This window comes from Gavia stellata, unplaced genomic scaffold (genome assembly GCF_030936135.1).
Source record: "Gavia stellata isolate bGavSte3 unplaced genomic scaffold, bGavSte3.hap2 HAP2_SCAFFOLD_34, whole genome shotgun sequence".
Lineage (NCBI taxonomy): Eukaryota > Metazoa > Chordata > Aves > Gaviiformes > Gaviidae > Gavia > Gavia stellata.
The window spans coordinates 3,351,851-3,373,759 of record NW_026776320.1 but is presented as its reverse complement, the minus strand read 5'-3'; the positions used below and the strand labels follow the sequence as shown (position 1 = coordinate 3,373,759).

The 21,909-nt window shown below is 41.3% G+C and overlaps 1 protein-coding gene across 1 annotated transcript; it reads left to right on the top strand.

The window, feature by feature from the left end:
• Positions 1-437: 437 nt before the first annotated feature.
• On the top strand, positions 438-21,605 carry LOC132320867 (E3 ubiquitin-protein ligase RBBP6-like). The gene is given in 16 exon segments (XM_059834492.1): positions 438-603; positions 4,116-4,215; positions 6,061-6,099; positions 6,763-6,799; positions 10,355-10,494; positions 12,010-12,182; positions 12,907-13,010; positions 13,454-13,803; positions 14,889-14,985; positions 15,066-15,144; positions 15,238-15,295; positions 15,980-16,321; positions 16,679-16,742; positions 16,744-16,781; positions 18,352-19,353; positions 20,072-21,605. Coding segments are annotated over 16 exon segments (4,323 nt in total).
• Positions 21,606-21,909: the final 304 nt, after the last annotated feature.

Here is a 21,909-nt window from a genome sequence, read left to right as displayed (position 1 = left end):
CGATTGATCGGGCCTGGGAGCGCTGCCTGTGAGAGAGGGAGTGGAGGCCGAGCCGGGGCCTCTGGGGCCTCTCCCCATCATCCGCCTGCCTGCCAGGGCTGTGAGGAAGAGGTCAGGCAGGCCCTGCCGCCGCAGCCGAGCTCGATCGCTGAGGGCCAGGGGCCATAGTTGTTGTGGGGGCAGGGGGCAGCGCTGCAGCCATGGAGTCCTGAGGCCTCCGCTAGCTGAGTCTGGCTGAGGCCACAGGGTCTGGCCACGGCGGAGCACCGCGGCCTCTGAGCGCCGTTGGCCCGCTTGAGCTCAGCCCGTGCTGCTTGCCCTGGACACCTCGGTGGGACCTTCCCCGAGCTGCCACGGGACCTATCCTGGCACAGAGGCCACGACGCCGTCTGCCACAGCAGACGCTGTCACGGAGCAGGCACCGCCTGGCCCTGACCATGTCGTGTGTGCACTACAAGTTCTCCTCCCAGCTGAACTATGATATGGTCACCTTCGACGGGCTCCACATCTCCCTGTGCGACCTCAAGCGCCAGATCATGGGCCGTGAGAAGCTGAAGGCGTCAAACTGCGACCTGCAGATCACCAACGCCCAGACCAAAGAAGGTGGGGGGGGCAGTGGGCGCAGGGCCTTGGGCACTGCCTGGCTGGGGCCTCACAGAATGCCCCATGGCAGCTGTGGCCTGCAGGAGGCACGCTCTGCTCTTTGTTGCTCGTCAAACATAGCATGAGTCAGCCTGGGGCCAATCCCACCAGCATGCGGGGGGACTGGGAGGGCAAGCAGCTCGGGGGCTTAAGTGGGGTGGGAAGCGATAATGCACTTCGGCCACGATGGGTAGCTGTGACTTGTGTTGGGGGCCTCACAGAGCTGCTCAGTCGTAGTCGCTGTTCTGACAACTGCCTTCGGATCTGTGTTTTAGACACAGAGCTAGGCGTAGAAGAGTACATGGTTGATGTGTGACATGTAGTGCTTACAAGCATTTCGGTTTCCTGAAATTATTCTATGTAAAATGATAAGGAAATGTGGGAAGATATCTTATAATAACAAAGAGGAAGCTGAAAGTGATAGAAATAGAACAGATGGCTAATTTGAAAAAAAAAAAAAAAGAAAAAAGAAGTGGTTTTGGTGACTTAATTTTGTCTTCAACTTGATTTACTCCACTGCATTGGAAAACTGGTTTTGTGGCTGTTGCAGAAACTGCTCACTAGCAGCATTTTGGATCAAGAGTGCATCTGTGAGTTCTAATCTATGCAGAGCCTTTAAAGCCATCTTGCACATGAGTGTTCCCTGTATCTCAATTATACTTTGGAATTTCTTGTTTTCTACACCAAAGACATTGTCATTCAGCTGCTATTGAGCATCATTTCATCATTCATTTCTAACCGTGTTTTTTTTCCTGCTACTACGTGTTAACCATATCAGGGCAGTACTGAAGTTTTATAGCAGAACATTTCTTTTGACTTTCTTCTTAGAGAAGTCATAAATTCTTTTAAATCTACTAATTGGTGCCTGATTCTCAGAGATGATAATGGTTTTGTATTACTTAGTATGATATTTCAGTCTGGTAGTCTGCCACCTTGCTAAGATTAAATTTCTTTACATTTTTCCCTGTGGTTCTGTGACACACTTACAACAGTCTTTTCTTTAGAATGTGTACTGGTGGTTTTTTTCTTCTTCCTGTTTGATGTAGTAAAACTTAAACAGAATAATATGTACACTACGCTAACTGTACCTTCAGCCCCAGCCTTTGAAGTGGTTGGACCTAAAGCTCGCTATGTAGCTACAGATATTGAAACTTTTCAGGAGAATGTCTGTGAAGAGACTGAACAGCACAATGTTAGGAGTGTTAGGGATGCCATTGGATTGCATGACATGTGTAGGTAGAGATACATTTCAGAAGTCTTGAATTCCTCTAGTAGTACTGCAGAAAACTATCAAGAGCTTGAAGGGCTTTGCTGCAGAAAGGTCTCTGAATTTTGTCTTCAGTTGCTGATGTACTTTCAGCTTCACAAATGCAGGCAGGCTTAATAGCCGACTGGCTGATGTCACTCCTGTAATAGTTGGGTCTGTGTCAAACAGAGCCATAAAACCAGAATGTTGGATGATAATAAACTGTGATGGATCCCAATTATTATCACCGGAAGGAAAAATGTTTTGAAACAGGCCGAACACGTGGATTCTGTTATAGCAGGTGAGGAACAGAAAGCAAAGTTTTAGAAGGAAAATTTATGCTCATAAATATGTTCCCCCACAAAGCATTACTCTAATATACATCATACCAGTTTTACAAAGTGTGTTGCTTTGCTTTCATACGTAATCAGAATGCAGTGAAGAAAAAGTATCTGCTTCACAAGGTTCTGTTAAATGTGGTGCTGCCTAAAGGTGAAGTTAAAGCAGGAGTATCTTTCCTACTTGAAAGAGCGTCACTCTTGTTTAGCAGTGACAAGATCCTCCCCTAGGTCGGTTGTGTTGCACTTTGACCTTGGCAAAATGAGTATAAAATCTTACACTTGGTATATTAGTAACACAGATGCTTATTGAAGCTTTTGTAAGGGTGTCTTCCACGTGAAAATGCAAAAATCCCCCAGTGGTTTTCAGAGCAAAGCTAGAGAAAACATTTCAGTGCAATATATATGCATGCCAAATTTTTGGTTTACATGCGTAACCGTGAATTTCAGGTTTTATTAATCAGATGCAGATGCTTCAACTCACCTTCAGAAGATGAAAGAAGAAACCAGACCCAGCTATTCTGCCCAAATGTGATGTCTGGAATTCTTACAGGCAGACATAAAGTATTGCTTTCTATAACGTTGTCTGTGCAGGAGTCCTGACGAAATGTTGAAATGATCATGGGAAGAGCAAAGTGAGCCTTAGGTGAAGGTGGCCTACTTGTTCAGATTTGTCCAAGTACTCTAAGCTTTTACAGTTCAGCATCTGTTACTTTTCGTCATGGAAATCTAGTAATAGAAGCAATGCTAATATAAGCTGAAAGTAAACAGGATTTTAAATACCAGTGGAAAAAAATGATACAATGGACTCTTGTTAAGATGCTGGGAAGGCAAAATGGATGGTTGGGACCTATTTTAAAAGGCGGCAGGGGGATGTCTCTGTCCTCTTCCATGCTTACTATAGAGGCATGTTCTATAAAGGCAGAATTTCCTTCAAAAAACCTATCCTCAAGAATGATGCATTTAAACTTGCCTCCTTTTAATTTGGTCTGAATTTCTTGACCTGTCTTTTCTAATAGATGTTCTCGCAATATAGTGGAAGAACTGCAAACTCCAGAACTCAGGTTTCTTGAGTACTCTTTCCTGCCCTGTAACATTCTGACTCAAAACACTTGGAGAATGTGTAGTTCTGCTGATCAGACAAAATACAAAAAAAAAAAAAAAAAAAAAAAAACCAAACACCAAAAATGGGGCTCTGAACTGGTCTTCACCCAGTGGTTTGTGATCTGGACCAGAAAGAATACTCTAGCCCTGCCAGTTTCATTTCCATTTCAATGGAAAGCACAGAGCAGCTGAGAAGTGTGGTTGTTCGTGGATTAAGCTCCAAGAAATAGGCAGCGAAGTCCGGCTCTCTTCTGTGTTTGGTCAGTCTGGAGCACGGACAGCATGGGTGAATCCTTTCTAGTTCACAGCTATGAAAGTGATGGCACAGAGTTTTCATGCTTTAGCTAAGTGCCTTTTTTGTTGCAGGGCAAGCTAGTGAGCTTTAGAATCCGGTTTATGCAGGTGAGACTTTGCTGTGCTTTGTTTTTCTCCAAAGTTCTGTTGGTTTTGTAGCCTAATGGAAGCAAAAGCAACTTAAGCTGGATCGGGAAAGAACCTCGTGCATCAGCAGACTCTCTTTTAGTGACCTTTGAGACCATTTTGCGGTTGGCGTTCAAACTATTGTAAAAAAAATGGAAAGATTTTGCTGCTTGTGTTTGATTATCAAACCTGAAGATTTCTTGAAATGTACTTCTAGTGTGTTGAGACGATAACAGCGCGAAGTTACATACAAAGTTTTGCTTTTATGTCTGTAAAGAGATTCTCAGAAGTGCTATGTAATTACATATTAATATACATTTTTACATATTGATTAAAGCTTTCTTCTGTATTTCTGTTTTTTTCAGAATACACAGATGACAATGCCCTGATTTGTAAGAACTCATTGGTAATTGTTAGAAGAATCCCTGCTGGAGGAGTGAAAGCTACCAGCAAAACCTGTGTTCTGTAAGTATCCATAAAGCATTGGATTCTTTGTTAGGGGTTTCAGTGTGTTACCTTTTTTAATGGATATTAATTTAGAGAGGCATTCAGATTGTCTCTTTCTTGTTAAAGCTGCTGTTAAGTTTTGTTGTCGTGGGGTAGATTTTACTGTACCTGTCCCAAAGTAGGCTTCCATTTTTGGGCCTGCTGGGACATGGGGTTCGAACTCCAACAATGGTAACTTGTAAGATGATTCTGTTGTGTTTGTTCTTGGGGTTGATTGTTCTGAGAGCCAAGTTGTAGATCCTGTTTCCTCTCGGTGGAGAGATTCCTTATTATATGTGTCTGCTTTTATTGCTTCTGTAGTAAAGAGAGATACGCATTGTAGTGTAAACTTCTAATTTGTTCCCATCAGAAGAGCCTGATTCTGAGTGTCTGACTATTTCTTGCATTTGGGGGAGGCGGGGCGGGATATGGCAGCTATTCTTACACCCCAAACCTGGGGGTTTTGTATACTAGCTGTAGAGGAAAGACCAAGGGTGGCCAGGTGGTGAACCATGCAAACACCAAGTTCCATTCATAAGTGATTCCTGTTAGTTTCCTAAAGACAATGCCCGTTGCAGGCAAGAGGAAAAGAACAACAGCCTAAAGTGGATTGCCTTTTGTGCGAGTACGATGGAGGAACAGTTAATCCTTTCCAAACTGGAAGCTCTGTAAGCAGTTTAGCACGTTACCAAATGTTACTAGTTGTCTTTGTAAGTCTGTTTTTACCCTATGCTGATATCTGTGCTCCAGGTCTTAATTCTGTGTTCCTAAGATTTACGGAGGACAGAGAACCGGATGTATTGATTACAATTACAGCTATGCAAATGCAATCCTGACTACAGGATTATGGCTGTCATTTACGTATTCACAAAGTCCAGTTCTGTATCAGCTACATTAGCATTGTTTGAATGGTCATGTTTTCCAGCCGCCTTCGAGATAGGCCTCTCCACCACAGCTAGTAGGTATTACTAGCCTGTGGTTTTGCCATGTCTTTCTAATGTTGGTTCTCAAGAAATAAAGTAGTCTGATGAGTTACAGTGTCTCTCGAACAAACAGTACAGCAGCATCCTGGTGCCCATGAAGCATTTACAAGCAAAAAACCCTGAACTCACGTGGCTCTGCATGTAAACTTTGGGCATATTACCGCAGTAGTTCTTGCAGTGCTTTGAGGTGCTCGCTAGTAATTCTGGACACGACAGCGTTGTCCTTATAAACATGGCCTTGTCTCTGGGGTTAATTGAAAGCTGTATGCTTAGTGCTGTCATGTCAGTGCATCCTCCGTTTCTGGTTGGATGGCACCCTCTCCTGCTGTTGGAATGCTGCCCTAAAATGACAGGACAGATGCTGCTAACATGAAAGATGAAATAAACAGCTGTATGTGGGGGTAAGGAAAGAATGGCACTGTGTTACTTGCCTTCTAGTATGGTCTTCAAGGTCAATCGATGAAGAAACCCGTGTGTGGCAATCTAAAGTGTTTCCTCGTACTTCTTCATCTTCAGGAGGTACGTGGCTGTAACTGCGAGCCTGGTGGTGTCCTAGCAGTGGCAGGAAGCATGAACCTTTCTATTTGTGCATCAGTTCCACAGCAGCCTTTGAATTGCCTCTGCTCATGGGACACTTTGGATGATGTATGAAGGGTTTGTTAACTGTACCAATGGTTGCATGTCTGATTCCTCATGAGCAACATGCAGATACAGATCAATGAGTATGTGGAAGCTCAGCAAGTTTTCAAATGTGATAAATATTCCCTGAGATATTGTGGCTTTTTCAAGATTATCTTAAAGCAAATTCTGGCAATTAAGACTTTTTGTTTTTTTGTCACAGGGCTCCTAAATCGCACAAAATCCTAGGAACTGCTCTCAGGTGACATTTCTACTACTATTTTTAGTCAATACAGCATATGTAACACGTAGTATTTTGGCACTTTCATGGCTAAGTGTGGTCGCTATCTGAACACAGTGCTTAGGCTTCCACAAAGAAACACTGTTCTACAGACTCTGCTGCTGACATTGTTGTTCTTTCTTTGTCAGAGGACTGATTTTTTTCTCTTAAGTAAACTTGCACTGCGAAGGGTCTCGACTACCCCTGTTCATTCTTAGACACTAAAGTACTCTCTCTGGTACCTATTTGTAATACTAGGGATATACAGATTGGCTGAAGTTACCTTCCTGTGTTGATGGTTGATTATTTAAGAACACAAAACTGCAGTACAGAATTCATATTTTTGGTACTTATACAGCAGAGACAAAATATTTGAGGGCTTTCTCTTGCACTGTTGTGTTCTAGAGCTGTAAGTCTTAGAGGAATTTGTGACAAAGTAGTAATTGGATTTTGGGGGGTTTGTTTCAGTTGCACTGAATTGTATCAAAAGAGAGGAGAGTTTATGTATAGGAATAAATTTCCACACTCACTAGACTATCAGAACATAATGTTTTGACATTCAGGCTTTATAATGTGTTTTCTCTGCTTTGTGTTGGGTACAAGTGCTTTATTTTATGTTCTGATCACCTTTATTTTTTCTTCTAGAGGTCGAACTGAGCCAGTGAGTGGAACATTGAAAGCGGTATGTAAAAACACAATCTCACATTTTTTTTCTACACGCTGCACTTAATTCTCAACAGTGTAGCCTTGTATTAATTTTCCAAACATTAACTATCTATATTTCCCAGTAAAACATAGTATCTGTTGGTAATAGCATGTATTTGATTGAGCCTAGTAAAAACTGAGTCATGCCATCGTCTGCACAGTTCTGATGTGAATCTTGGTATTTGTGCCTAGTAATGCATTGTATTTCACATTGAATAAGCCAGAATATTTCCTGAATGACTTTGTGTTGTACAGATAGTGTAGGATCGTTTTTAGATCATGTAGGTTCAAGCTTTGCACAATTGAACGTGGTGCCATGTTCTACATCTGTCTGTCTACAGCTAGGAATATGGATGTTGGTATAGGTGGTTGTGTGCTTTTTTTTGTTCCTTGCAATAAAAATTATTTGGAGTGTATTTTTTGCCATTTTCATATTCTGTCATGTAGCTTTTGTTTTTAAATACTTCTTTTTGCCGAATCGTTTTTGAAAATGTAATCAAAAACCACTGCGAAACCATGTGTGTTGAAATTGGTACTGTTTCTTACTTTTGACTTGGGGGTTCAAACAAATGCCAAACCCAGCATAGCCCATACGTTTTGAGGACAGATCTGTGCATTGGACATTTATTCCTCAAACTCTGTAATTTAAGTGATATTATTTGGGCCCCTTTGAGTACATAAATGCCTTTAATAGATTGCCATGAATTTAAATATCGTGGCTACACAAAGTGGTATTCTAAAGCTCTGCATTTGAACTTTCCACTTTATCTGACGAAGCAATTTAGTTTAATAGTTTGCCTGCAAATGAAAACATCTAAAACCCAGTGTACAAGTTTTGGCACAAGGTTAGAGCCTGGTGCATTTGTCGGTCAAATCCCTGCCATTTTTCTTAACTTCTGCCTGCAGCCCATTTTGGGCTCTGGGTGACTCCAGCGTTGGATGCTGCTTTAATTTCCCAGAGGTTAAGCCTTTCTTTAGTATACCACCACTCTGAATCTAGATTTGGAAGAGCGGCAGCATTTTTCTTCAGGTTTGAAAACACTGTCATTCTGCTGCTAAAATATAAATAAGTGACACAAGGTCACTGGAAGGGGCTCCCCAGGGAAGTGGTCATGACACCAAGCCTGTCAGAGTTCAAGGAGCATCTGGATGATGCTCTTAGTCATATGGCTTAGTTTTAGGTAGTCCTGTGAGGAGCAGGGAGTTGGACTTGATGATCCTTATGGGTCTCTTCCAACTCGAGAGATTCTATGATTCTATGATAAGGGAATACTTGACTGGTAAGGGACTAGCTCTTGGTTTGCCGCTTGGCTCCAATACCATGTGTAACTACGCATTTCAAAATAGTCCTCAGAGTATAAAAACTACCATGTGGTGTTTTTTATTTTTCATCTTTATTTTAAGGATAACTGCTTTTTCTTTGCTAGAACGGTGTAAGGCATTACACTAACCCTGGATCACTGGATGTGATCATTTGATTGGCTGTTAGGATAACTTAATCTAGAAATTCATGAACTCTGGGTGTGTGTTCTGTGAAGAATACAGCCTGTGATTCTCGTGGAATGGTAGACAATCAACTTAAATTTGAAAACTTTTTTTATGTTGCTCTATAAACACTAAGTCTAAATTTGACATCCGTAATTCTCTCCCTGATTGGTTCGACTTCCTTTTTGGACATGAATACCTCTCATTGTGAGTTTGAGTTAGTTTAACTGGCCCAGTGACCCTAGTAGTTGCTGTAATGCATTTACGCAAACCATGCTTATAGCCTTTGATCTAATTCAGATGGGGTTTTATTTCTTGGAAACAGTTATTTTTCTTTTTTTTTTACTAGCATGCATATAAACACAAATCACGTGTTCATCAATAAGGTTAACATTCTTTTAGCCTCGTGTGTTCCCTGGCATGTCTGCATTACATTTCTAATTAGCATCTTACCATAAGCTAACATAGATGTCTCAAAAAAAATTTTAAGAAAAGGAGAAATCCTGGAGTGGGAGGGAAGACTTAGTGTTCATTAGAACTTATTAAAGTAAATGAAAGACAAAGCAGAAACATTCCCTTCTTGTTTGCTCTGACTGTACCTGATTTGGGTTGTGGGTAGCCACAGGGAGGGTGGAAGCCTGGCATCTCTCTTTACAAGTCCTCTCTCTCTCTCAGTGTCAAAGCACGGCAGCCTCAGGTGCTTCTAGTGTTGGAGACACAATGACCTTTCTTCTTAAAGCTGACTCAGGTCTTCATCTAAAGTGCAGGGTTTTTGTTTTGGTCTGATTTTTATATATATATACATATACACACACACACAGATTTCTGTATGTATTTCAAAGCAGAACCTGGATCTTAGTGTGGCAGAAATAAATCACTGGAAAGCTTGCCAATTGTTGTTGAACAGTAAGCAGCAAAATGAAAACCGGTTAAGATGTTTTTTAAAAGGCTGCACAAAAGCGTGTACTTTGACTCTCTTCATTGTCTTGCTCTCAAAAACTTGAGTGGCTGATCTGAATGGTAGGTGCTTGAAGGGCCACATCTTTTACAGTCACTCCCTTAGACCCTGCTTGTATCTGGACTAGCGTGTCATAAAAACATTTGAGCAAGTACTACTTAAAAACAATCCACTGGCTTCAATAATTTGAAGATCTAGTTCTACATAAGGTTTGTATTCCAATTTGTGTATTAAAAGGACAGAGTCAACTGGAAAAAACCAGCAGGTTTTGCTTACTGCAGTTAAATGCCTTAATATGAAGAAGTTAGTAGGGGGAGAACGTGTGTTTCTAATGTGTGTGTCAAATAATTTCCTGTTAAACAGACCGTCAATCTGGCTGAAGCCAATGCTTCTGAAGAAGAGCAATTCAAGGGAAACCTGGAATCACAAATGTGAAATTTTCTTTTTTCGAGGTCATAGACATTAAATGTGTGCATAGAGCTTTCTCTGTGAACTTTCATGCATATTTTTATATATTGCAATATTACTGGAAATGTTTATGCTTTTAACTCTCTTTAATGGCAGTTCACAGTTTGTAGTATTTCATATAAGAACAGGCGGTTTCTGTTGACCCCATCTATTGAATATTTGCATGTGTTAATTACACAAGTCCCTGAGTGAGTATTCATGCCATTTAATGTTAGTCACGGAATGTATGTGCTTGAGCTATGAATTCAACCTTCCTGTCTAGGTGGTGAATGTAAGTTTCTCCAGAGACTGATTCAGAGCACCAAATTAAGCTCTCACTCTGAACTGCGCTTTGGAGGAGGAGCAGGTTTGTGTCTCTTCTCTGAGGGAATGGTGAGCTGAGGGCCTCCCTTAAGGAACCTGAAATTAAGCCAAAGAATGTCGATTGAGTTCAACACACTGCTCAAGCCTTTGGAACATCCTGGCTATATTCATTCAGGAAAATAAGTATTGTAATCGAGCAACCCTTACACTTGGTAAAAGGAGAGGATTAAAGGCTTTTGCTGCTTCAAATAATCATTGAAATGCCATTTTAAGTGTGGGTCTTAAGATGAGATATGTCTGCATTTCTTTTCTGAACAGGACAAAGCTTTTGAGTCTGTTCCCAGAATTAAAAAGAGCACAGGAATTCCAAGGAGTTTCATGACGGAGGTGAAAGATCCCAATACAAAGGGTGCTATGCTGACAAGCACTGGAAAATATGCAATCCCAACTATTAATGAGTAAGTACGGCATAAATTGGTGTTGTGGTTTAACCCCAGCTGGCAACTAAGCACCACACAGCCACTCGCTCACTCCCTCCCAGGTGGGATGGGGGAGAGAATGGGAAGCGTAAAAGTGAGAAAACTTGTGGGTTAAGATAAAGACAGTTTAATAAGTAAAGCAAAAGTTGCGCAGGCAAGCAAAGCAAAGCAAGGAATTCATTCACTACGTCCCATCGGCAGGCAGGTGTTCAGCCATCTCTAGGAAAGCAGGGCTCCATCACGCCTAACGGTTGCTTGGGAAGACAAACGCCATTACTCCGAATGTCCCCCCCTTCCTTCTTCTTCCCCCAGCTTTATATGCTGACCATGACGTCATATGGTATGGAATATGCCTTTGGTCAGTTGGGGTCAGCTGTCCCGGCTGTGTCTCCTCCCAGCTTTTTGTGCACCCCCAGCCTACTCGCTGGTGGGGTGGTGTGAGTAGCAGAAAAGGCCTTGACTCTGTGTAAGCACTGCTCAGCAGTAACCAAAACATCCCTGTGTATCCACACTGTTTTCAGCACAAATCCAAAACATGGCCCCATGCTAGCTCCTATGAAGAAAATTAACTCTATCCCAGCCAAAACCAGCACAATTGGACTGTTCAAAAAGTGAACGAGAGAAACCATGCATAAATGTCTGAGTGGCAGTGCAACCAAGTTGGCCAGCCTCTGTAGTTATGGGGGAGGAAGCATTGGCATTGTATCTTAACCTTAAAATCGGTGATACGTTGTTCTAATATTAAAATAGGGTGGTCCTACTCTTCATGACCCTGGAAGTTGGTTAAATTCGTGGTATGTTAAGAGTCTGTATTTCTGCAAAACATCCAAGTCACGTTTACAGTGGAGTCGTTCTCTTTGAAAGCTTGTTTTGCTTCTGTTTTATGTTTCAAAGGCTTCTTGCAAAACTTAATAAATGGCTGGTGGACTGAGATTTCCTCCCCCTCTGACTCTTGTCAAATCCCGTGTGTGAAACAGACTGAAGTTTTCCTGTTGCTCTAAGCTAAGAGAAGACTACTGTGTGCTGACAAGAGTGGCTGTTTTAAAATGCACTTGGTAGCACTTCTGTTTTTCTGTCATGGATCTCCTTTTGCAGAAGCTGTAACTTAGACTTCTTTCATTTATAAAATGTAATTACTCAGAGACTAACTTTATCCTGAGCCTGCCATTTACATTTACCCTCTGGCAAAGGAGAGGTGGGATTCACTGCATCTGCTTTCTAGCTGTCAAAAAATGCATTTTCTAGTCTGGGCTCATTTCTCAGTTGATCCAATGAATGGGAGAGTTCTGCAGGAGGAAAATTGTTCCCCCCTCTCCTCTTCTGGAGCTGTGGCTATAGAAAAGTAATTTAAATTAATGCCTATGTTTTAGAAGGCTAACATGGAGTGAGGAGAATTCCATCTATTATCATCATTTGATAAAATCCAAAGCTCGGAAAAGTTTTCCTTTACCCATCTCTAGCTTTTTTCTTTTTCCTTCCCCACCCCACCTCCAGGGAAGCTTATGCTAGAGGAAAGAAGGAAAAGCCTCCCTTTTTACCAGAGGAGCCGTCCTCCTCCACCTCGTCCGATGATCCTATTCCAGATGAGTTGTTATGTCTCATCTGTAAAGATATAATGACTGATGCTGCTGTCATTCCCTGCTGTGGAAACAGTTTTTGTGATGAATGTAAGTGTTACTCCCATGTTCGTTAATTCAACACATCACGTCTGATCTTCTGAAAGCAGAAATAGGAGATAATGAAATTATTTTGTTACCAGGGAAGGATTCTTCTCGTACAAAGGAAAAAAAAAAAAAGGCAGAAAGGTTTTTTTCACTTTTGACGTCTCTAGTTAAATCCTCTTTACATGCAGTAGGATGAGTATGAGAAGAGTGCGTAATTGTGCAGGTGATTACAGTGTTAGATATCGAATGCATTTAGTTTGCCCACAGCCCTTTCTCTTGTACAAAATTATGTAGCCAACTCTGGTGACTTACTGTGGTCTGCCACAAATGGATAGTTAGGCATTTAATCCACATTCTACTCCACAGGAGAGCTGGTTAAAACCTTCAGAACTCAAACCTGCTAATGGTTTTTTGAGATGTGTTTTATTAATGAACCTTGAGGTTGGTGACTTCTCACTGTACTAGATAGTGGAAAGAAGACTAGTCGAAACATCAAGACACAGCCCACTGTACATCTTCAAATGTTACAATAGTGAAATATGAAAACTGTGTAGTTATTTGCTGCATACTAGAAATGTTTTATGCTATTGCACATTTATAGATTCGTGCTCTCAATTCAAGACCATATTCAGCTATTAATCCTATACTTGTTTTTATAATTGGTTAGAACCCCCAAAATTTCCTTAGTTGGCCTAAAAACTATTTTGATGATTCTAATTATTCACAGGTATTAGAACAGCATTACTGGAATCTGAGGAACATGCATGCCCAACGTGTCATCAGACAGATGTTTCTCCTGATGCTTTGATCGCCAACCAGTTCCTACGCAAGGTAACACGATGACTTTTACGTCAACTGTAAGGAAAGTCTATTTGTAAAAAGCTGAAAGGGAAGAAAGTATTAATTTACATCTCCTCAAGGACGGCTGAATTGAATAAGGCTAAATTTACTGCTCAAATACATTCTGTGTTGTTACAGACGCTTACAACTCTTCAGAGACAATCTGGCAAATTCAGGTCACACTTTTGTTTAATGTGATTGCCTCACTTTCAAGGTCGGAGCTAACACTGAAGTACTTTAAACACAGATACTCCGAGTTACCAATCATTAATATCAGTGTTTAATGTGGTGTGTTCATAGATCTGTATGTTGATTTATTTTAGGCTTGATAGCATTTACAGGAATACACAAGGAATTTTACTCTGCGCAGGCTTTTGTTCGTCTATCTACTGAAGTTTCATATTACCTCTTTGTCAATGTTTTTCTGCCCCTAGGCTGTGAACAACTTCAAAAATGGAACTGGCTACACAAAAAGGCTCCGTCAGCAGATTCAGCAGCCACAGCAGCAGCAGCCGCCACAACCACCACCACCACTCATGAGACAAGCAGTAACGCACAACCTGCAGCCTCTACTCCGGCCAACAACTTCCAGACAGCAGGATCCACCAATGATTCCATTAGGTTCTCTGGCTTCTTGTTCTGCTGCTGCTTTGTCATTGTTGGCCCCTGGTCAGTCATCTGTGGCAGCTGGGCTGCCAATAAATCAATCTACTGTCGTTGTCTCTGGTCTCCCTCCAGCAGTGTCCCTATCTCCCCGTGCTGAAAAGCCGGATGGACCTTTTGGGTAAGTAAATCTGTAGATCAACACGAATATAAAAGACACCAAAATGCTGAAGTTAGGCTCTTCTTCTTGAGCTTCTCAGCTAGCGATTTCTGTATCATTGGTGACAGTTCCAGATAATTGTGGAAGTTCCGGGTTTTGTGTTTACTTTGAATGAGGACACTTTGGTAAGTTGAAAGTGTGCTTCATGCAAGAATTTCCTCCAAAGTATCTATCAGTCATTCAGTACAGGTTTCTCTGAAAGAGGAACTTTTTTTCCCCAGAAGCCCTTTGATTTTAAGTGGCTAGCAATTCCTAAAGTTACCATTTAGTTATGTCAAACCTTCTTAGGGGCATTAGTTTCTCTTTAGTACTGAGGAAATAATCTTCTCATGAAAAGCGTAAAAGCACAAGGAGAGGTAAAATTGACCAGGTGTTTCCACATGACTTTTTTCTACAGTATTTCTGTCATCAATATCATGATCAGTTCAGAGTTGTCCTCAGTAATACACAGTGTAGTCAGTGACACATACAGATTTGGATACTAAACATTGAAGCACTGTAAATTTGAGGCATTTACAAACATGACAGTCTAAGCTGGCAACCCAGTGAAGTCATATGAAAATACATTAAAAATCTGTACTGTTGTTTAGGGCTTATATCCTTTCAGCTTTATGCCTTGAATGCAATTAGCCACTCTGTCCAGAAGACTGTCAATCTCAGCTGTACTGTTGAATACAAAGGATCATAATTCAAAAGAACCTCTAAGGCAGCCTCTGAAGTGGCACATACACATTTCCTAATCAAGTTTCAGTTCTTGCATCTTCCAAGACTGAGATTCAGCACGTACTCTCATCCTTTCATGTGCAGCTAGTTTAATATTTTATTATATTTTCCAGGGAGCTTTCTCTTTAAATGCCAGTAGTCCAAATAGACATCTCGTCAGTGCTTCATTTGGAATAGGCCAACTTCACATTTGTAAATCTGGTGAAGATTATTTTTTAAAATTTTTTTTTCCATTTACAGTAGTCAGCCTTTTCTCACCTTGGACTTTGTATTTCAAGTAGCACTTCAAAACACTGAATAATAAGAATTTGGGTTTTTTGTAGTGATGCCGATAGCGTTCTACCTCCTGCTGCTCTGGTGACTACCTCTGAACTTTGTAAATCTTCCTCTCTGTCAATCAGCAGTTTGTTGGAAGAGGAGGTAAGTTTTATTTCAACATATGCAGTGGTTCTTGTATTTTAGTGGAACTTATTTACCAACTGCTTGCATTGATTCGCAAGGGCTATCAGGTTCCTGTACTAAGGCAACCAGCATTACCAAGTCTTCTGGGCCCCCAAGGACAATCAATACCCACAAGTGGTAAGTAGCTACAACTTTAGAATTTCTTTTAAAAAACTACCTTCTGAGAAACTGAATGGGACTTTTTTCTTTTTCCGCTCCCCACTCCAAAAGGTGTTCCAATGAGAGCCAGTACAACTCGTTCAGCAGGTGGCGGACCAGGCTGGGAACTGTAAGTATTCTACAGAAATTCAGTATATTACTACTTGTAACCTGTTAAATGAGGCCGTAACACATAACTTACACAACAGCTGATTTATAATGAAATAGGTATGTCCACAGATAGTTGTGGAGAAGGCAAGTGGTAGCTGATTTTTAAATGGCTGCATTTGAATTGGCTTTAACAAAGGGGATCTGTGCTTGCAGTAAGATTATTGAAAATCCAACTCCAGTACATGACTGAAAAAAGGACTCCAAGAAATGAATGCTTTTTGAGGAAACCCTAATTGCATAGAAAAATGAAATATCATTAAAGGGTCAGGTGGAAAGCCAACCCTTTTGATTACTGGCTGAAGAACTTGATTTCCCAATCAAAATCAGCCTCCAACATTCTGTTTTTAACAACTTAGTTGATACTGATGGAGCAAATTACTGAAAAAGTCAACGCTGTCATTTTGTGGCAATTGTGAATTTCTTCAATTTAGTCATCTGAATTAGCCAAGCTGCTTTCTCTCAGTCGGAGAGAGAGAGGAGTCTGTTGTATCTATTATTGCAGCCTCAAGTTAGTCCTTCCTTTTGGTATATATTTGTTACAGAGAAGAAGTGCTCACCACCACGCTCCCGCTTCATGTGCTTCCCTCTTTAAAATCAGGGCAGAGTGTAATAAAGAGTGACACAGGTTTTTGGGTTTCTTCAGGAATTCAAATCGAGGACACCTGCACAGTGAACGTACCCAAAGGACTGAGGCCCCAGCGCTACCAGCATCAACACCAGTCTTTGTGCCTGTGCCTCCACCTCCCTTGTTTCCTCCACCACCCCATGCACTTCCTCTTCCACTGGGGGTACCACCACCACAGTTTCCTGCTCAGTTTCCACCTGGTCAGCTTCCATCTGCTGGCTACACTGTCCACCCTCCAGGATATCTCCCAGCTCCTGCAAACGTGTCATCAGCTTGGGTGCCAAGGGCAGTACCAACAACACAGGCAGCTCCTTTATCTAGGGAGGAGTTTTACAGAGAACAACAGAGACTTAAAGAGGAGTAAGTATTTGGCTCAATGAAGTTGCATTGTTTTTCTTTTTTTGTATTTCGATAGCATATCAGACTGCAGTTACACCAAAGTGCATCTGATATAAGCAGAAATGACATAGTGTTTTTTCCAATATGATTTTCACTGCAGATGGTAAACATGCAAAACTAAAACAAGGCAAACATAATTCTAAAACTTTCCCTAAAACTGGTAGGAATTCTAAACTGTTTTTGCCTAAATAGGATGGTCACCTTTTGCGTTTGCACGCAGTATACATTTTCTCATGTTGGCCATGGTTTGTTTCTTGATGTCTTTCTGTAATAAAGGTCAAACTATAATTGTAATAAAGGTCAAACTTATTTTAAGAGGGAAAAGAAAAAGTCCAAACTTGATGAGTTTACAAATGGTTTTGCTAAGGACCTGATGGAATATAAAAAAAAATCAAAAGGAGCGTAGGTGTTTGTTTTCTGGGTAACTGCTTTACATGTGCATAATGGAGAAGCAGATTTTCTAGGAGAAGCAGGAGGAGTTCCACTCCACCTCTCTGTCATTAGATGGATTGGATGATTCAAGGGATTAGCAGTGGTAGGAGTTCCATATGTAGGTTACTAACTCAAACATGGCAGAGTTTACAGTTGACTAATAGTAATAATTGGGCAGTAGTTGTTAAGGAACAGGTGTCTCTTTCACTAACGCTTCTCTGTAATGACAACCTGGAATAAAACCTGATCTAGTGGAAGTTGTCCCTGCCCGTGGCAGGGGGGTTGGAACTAGATGATCTTTAAGGTCCCTTCGAACCCAAACCATTCTATGATTCTATATGGTATGGAGTATCCCTTTGGTCACTTGGGGTCAGCTGTGCCAGCTGTGTCTCCTCCCATTTTTTGGGCACCCCCAGCCCACTCGCTGGTGGGGTGGTATGAGGAGCAGAAAAGGCCTTGACTCAATGTAAGCACTCTTCAGCAATAAGGAAAGCATCCCTGTCTTATCAACACTGTTTCCCGCTCAAATCCAAAACACAGCCCCATACTAGTGACTACGAAGAAAGCTAACTCTACCCCAACCAAATCCAGCACACTCTGCCATGACATCCTTCACCTCCTGAAACCGTGAAGAGGCTAGAAACTGGAGAGATGTAGTTGCTGGATTTTCTGCATCTCCCTGTTCTGATTGTAACCATTACCTCAAAGCACTTGGGAGGAGATCTGTGAGAGAAATTGCCTTCATTTCCTCTTTTCTTTATCTCATGTGGGTTCACGGAGAGATTTTAACCTGGACGGCAAACTGGAGGCTTTTGCTAGTGTTTTGTTGACATTGTTGAATTTTTCTTAGGAACTAAAAGATCAGACTTGTTTGCAAGGAAATCTTAAACTGTTGAAGGACTTTAAGAGGAGGGGTGACGCTAATGAACATCTGAGGAATAATGTGAAATGATTCTTTGAAAAATCATAAAAGAAAAACTCGTGAAGAAAAAACTTAGGGTAGCTGATGTTTTCTATCCCCAAAACTCACTTGGGCAGGAGCCTGAAGAGCTCTCCATTAGTAATGCTGTCAGTCTCTTTCCTAGGCTAATGGCATTGAGTCATGGTACTAGAGGCTGAGTTTAGAAGCTTTTGCATATGATTTTTCTTGAAATGCGGTCACGATCCTTGGTTAGAGCTAGAGGTGTGTGCAAAATGTTGCTAGGACATCTGGCTAGAAGTGTTGATTAAATAGTCCTGTATGTAGGATTGCAGTACAAGTGTTTTGCATGCTGTACCAGTTGCTAAATAAGTAGTGAAGTGAAGGGAAATGGACTCACTTCCTGGATGTTTTTACACTAACAAAGCAGCAGCTGTTCTGTCTTGCAGGCAGAAACTTTTATCTGTTCTCAAGTTCTTCAATTTGCAGTAGCACTATGTCAGCAGCTGAAAGAAGCTTTGACATAAGCATATGGAGAGGAAAAAAAAGAACCAATCCAAGTTGGGCAGGAAGAAAACTGGGGAGAGTGACTGTTAATTGAAACTTCTTTTTTTTTTTCTTGTGTTGTGTTTTTTTTAAGGTCCACGTCTCCCTGTCGTGCTTCGTCTTATTCTCGAAGTTCATATACCTGCTCCAAGTCAAGATCAGGTTCTTCCCGCTCTCACTCCTACTCTCGATCATTTAGTCGTTCCCATTCTCGTTCCTACTCGCGATCACCCCCATATCCAAGAAGAGGCAAAGGGAAGAGTCGTAACCATCGTTCGAGGTCAAGGTCACCCCCATACAGAAGATACCATTCTCAGTCAAGGTCTCCAGTATTTAGAGGCAGGTCTCCCACTAAACGGACTATACCTCAAGGTAGGAAGGAAGTATTTTACCAGATAAAAGAAGTTCCATCATATGATATGAAAGCTTACTATGGCAGATCTGTTGACTTTAGAGATCCGTTTGAAAAGGAAAGATACAGAGAATGGGAAAGGAACTATAGCAAATGGCATGAAAAGTTTTACAAGGGCTATACTGTTGGCACTCAACCTCCAGCTCTAAAGAGAACTTCTCTCTCTAGAGAGAACTATTCTCCACATCGGTTTGGTCCATCTGGGCAAGAGAATTCGCCATATGCTTGGGGACATAGAGAGGATTACCCTGATGGGCAGAGCCATCGAAATCGTAATATAGCTAGAAATGACCCTGAAAAACTTTCTGGAAGAGAGAGCCATGGCATCAAAAAGCCTACAAAATCAAAAGAGAAGAAGGTGGAATATCCACTGGGAGATGGCAAAGGAAATAAACATAAAGAACACCGGAAGAGAAGAAAAGGGGATGAGAAAGAAAGATTTCCCAATGCTGAGCTGTTAGAAGGTGCAAGAAAACCAAAAGAGTCAGTTACAGCAGAAGACGTTAAAACGGACTCTCTGTTCATGCACCCAAGTAGAGGTGATGCCACCCCTGTGAGAGATGAGCCTATGGAAGCAGATTCCGTTGCTTTCAAAGCGCTGCCTGGAAAGAAGAAAAAAGAGAAGGCTAAGCCAAAAGCAGAAATTGACAAGTCAAAGCGGAAAGCTCTTGTAGATTACACCAGGTACCTCATAATTTCTTTTCCTATTCTTTCTTTCCTCCCTCATCCCCCCAAAAATGTAAAATTCTTTATGGTGACTAAAATGAAAGGAACAGTTATATCTGTGCGAAACGAGTGAATAATCTGTGATCTTTCCTGTGAAACTGTATTTGGGTCAAAACCAAATTTTGTTAAAGAAAAAAAGAAAAGTGATCTAGTGTGGAGCTGTTATTACTTACATTTCAGCGTCTAAAGAAGCAGGGCAAAGCAAACTCAAAGCATTTAAGACATCACTGGAGACTTAGGATAGTGTCTTGATAGTCTAAAAAGTTTTTAAAATGTACATTTTTCTAAAGAAGAACAGTGGGACACGAGGATAACACTTTGGTTGTGTATACCTCTCCATAACTGCCTGCTTACTTGTTGAAACAAGAATGTATATCTAATTCATCTACCATTGGTAGAAGCCAGACATGAAGGAATTACCAGATCAGACAGTCCCCAATCTGATAATCTTGTGTCTTTCTTAACTAAATGTAGGGTAGGAAGATACTAGATGAATTGATTGCTCATAATCTTAGCTAGTGGACTCATCCTTTCTCTTGTTTGTTCCCTTAATTGAACATCTTTTGAAAAAATACTGAAGATTTAGAATTGAAACAAAAGCCGTTTTACGAAATGTTCCAAAAGATGGCAGTGCGTGTCTCTCACCCATTACTAACGTACGCTTTTTTCCGCTTAGCACTACTTCTCCTGGAGGAAGCCCTGTTAGAAAGACTGAAGAACAGCCAGATACAAAACAAACTGTCATTAAGACCATGGAGGAGTATCATCATGATACAACGGCCCCTGCTGAAGATGTCATTATTATGATCCAGGTCCCTCGGTCCAAGTGGGATAAAGATGACTCTGAGTCTGAAGAGGAAGACATTAAATCTACCCGGGTGCCCGCAAACGAAAATGTGAGTGCTAAACCACCAAACACTGTAAAATATAATGAAAACAAGACTGAGCCTTTGGAGGAAACACAGAAAACTACAAAAGAGGCAAGTTATGAAAGCTCCCAGCGTGATGCAAAAAGTTCAAGAAGTTCGATGTCAAATGAAAAAGGAAAAACCAAAGACCAGGATCATTCTTTGTCAGGCAAAGACACTTCTGAGAAGAGAAAGTGCAGTGTTCAGCAAGAAGAAGACCACTCGGGACATGCAACTGAAGAAGGAAATGGAAAAAATATTTCTCAGTCTTCCAAATTCCGCAGGTCTTCAGAGAAGCATGATACTGGCTGTGTATCCACTGCTACAGACATCACTCTTAACCGAGACAAAAAATCTGACCATGATGGCAACAGAGATCATTCTAGTTCCAAACGTAGAGACGAAAAGAGTGAATTAGCAAGGAGGAAAGACTCCCCTTCTCGAAACACAGAACCTACATCAATACAGAGAAGTAAGCTGAGAGATGAACGAGCAGAGCCGTCCAAAAAGGGTGCTGAAGATGTCAAAAGGAGCAGCTACGTTCCTCCGCATGAGCAGAAGCAGTCTGATCACAAAGCTGCTCACGATTCCAAGTGTATATTGGAGGAACACAAGCCTCTAGATAAAAATTCCGGGAAAGAGAAAGAGAAGCATGTACCAGAAGTAAAGGGCAATAAAGAGAAAGAGCCAGATGGTAATAAACCGCCTTTGAGAGACGAATCGCCAGGTGTAAGAAATGAGAAAGAGAACGTCACTGGGCAAAATGATAGAAGTGTTGTCAAGCCTAAGCCTCAGGTAAGCGGCTCCTCATGGCTCTCTTCTGATCTAATTCGAGAGACTGATGAGGCTGCGATTGTACCAGACTACAGTGAAAGTGACAGTGAGAATAATGTATCTGCAAAAGATGAGGAAGCTGCAGGAAAAAATCCTAAAGAACTGAAAGAAAAGGCTGTTGATAGGGCGGAAGAGGATACAGCAGCACCTGCTGCAGTCGAGCAGCCTGAAGCAAGCCAAAGTCAAAGCAGTCCCAGCGTTAGCCGCAGCTATAGTCAAAGCCCTTTTGAGAGTCAGGCTCGACGCCACAGCAGCAGTGCCAGCTCAGGAGAGAGACAAGACAGCAAGAAAAAGAAAAAGAAAAAAGAGAAAAAGAAGCACAAGGAGCATAAGAAACACAAGAAGCATAAGAAACACATTGGAAATGAAACGGAATTGGAGAAGAGCCAAAAGCACCAACACAAGAAGAAAAAATCAAAGAAGAGCAAAGATAAAGATGGCCAAAGAGTGAAATCTGTCACTACGTAGAATGAGAGATAACAAAAAAATTACTTAATTCCCAGGTCATTTGTGCTAAATGTTGTTAAAATGTAAACGAATTCAGGCATTGCAACTAATGACATGAAGACCCTGTGCCGCACTTAAAATATTGCTGCCTGATTATTTGATTTTTGCATCAGAGCTTTATAAAAGTGAACTTTTTGTACAGAATTGTGAGTTGTGACCGTGTAACATGAAAGGTTTTGCTGGGGCATCTTATTTTTAACCACTGTTAATTAGTTTGGGTGGAGTTCACTGTACTGTGAAAATTTTCACAGTTGAATTTTTTTTT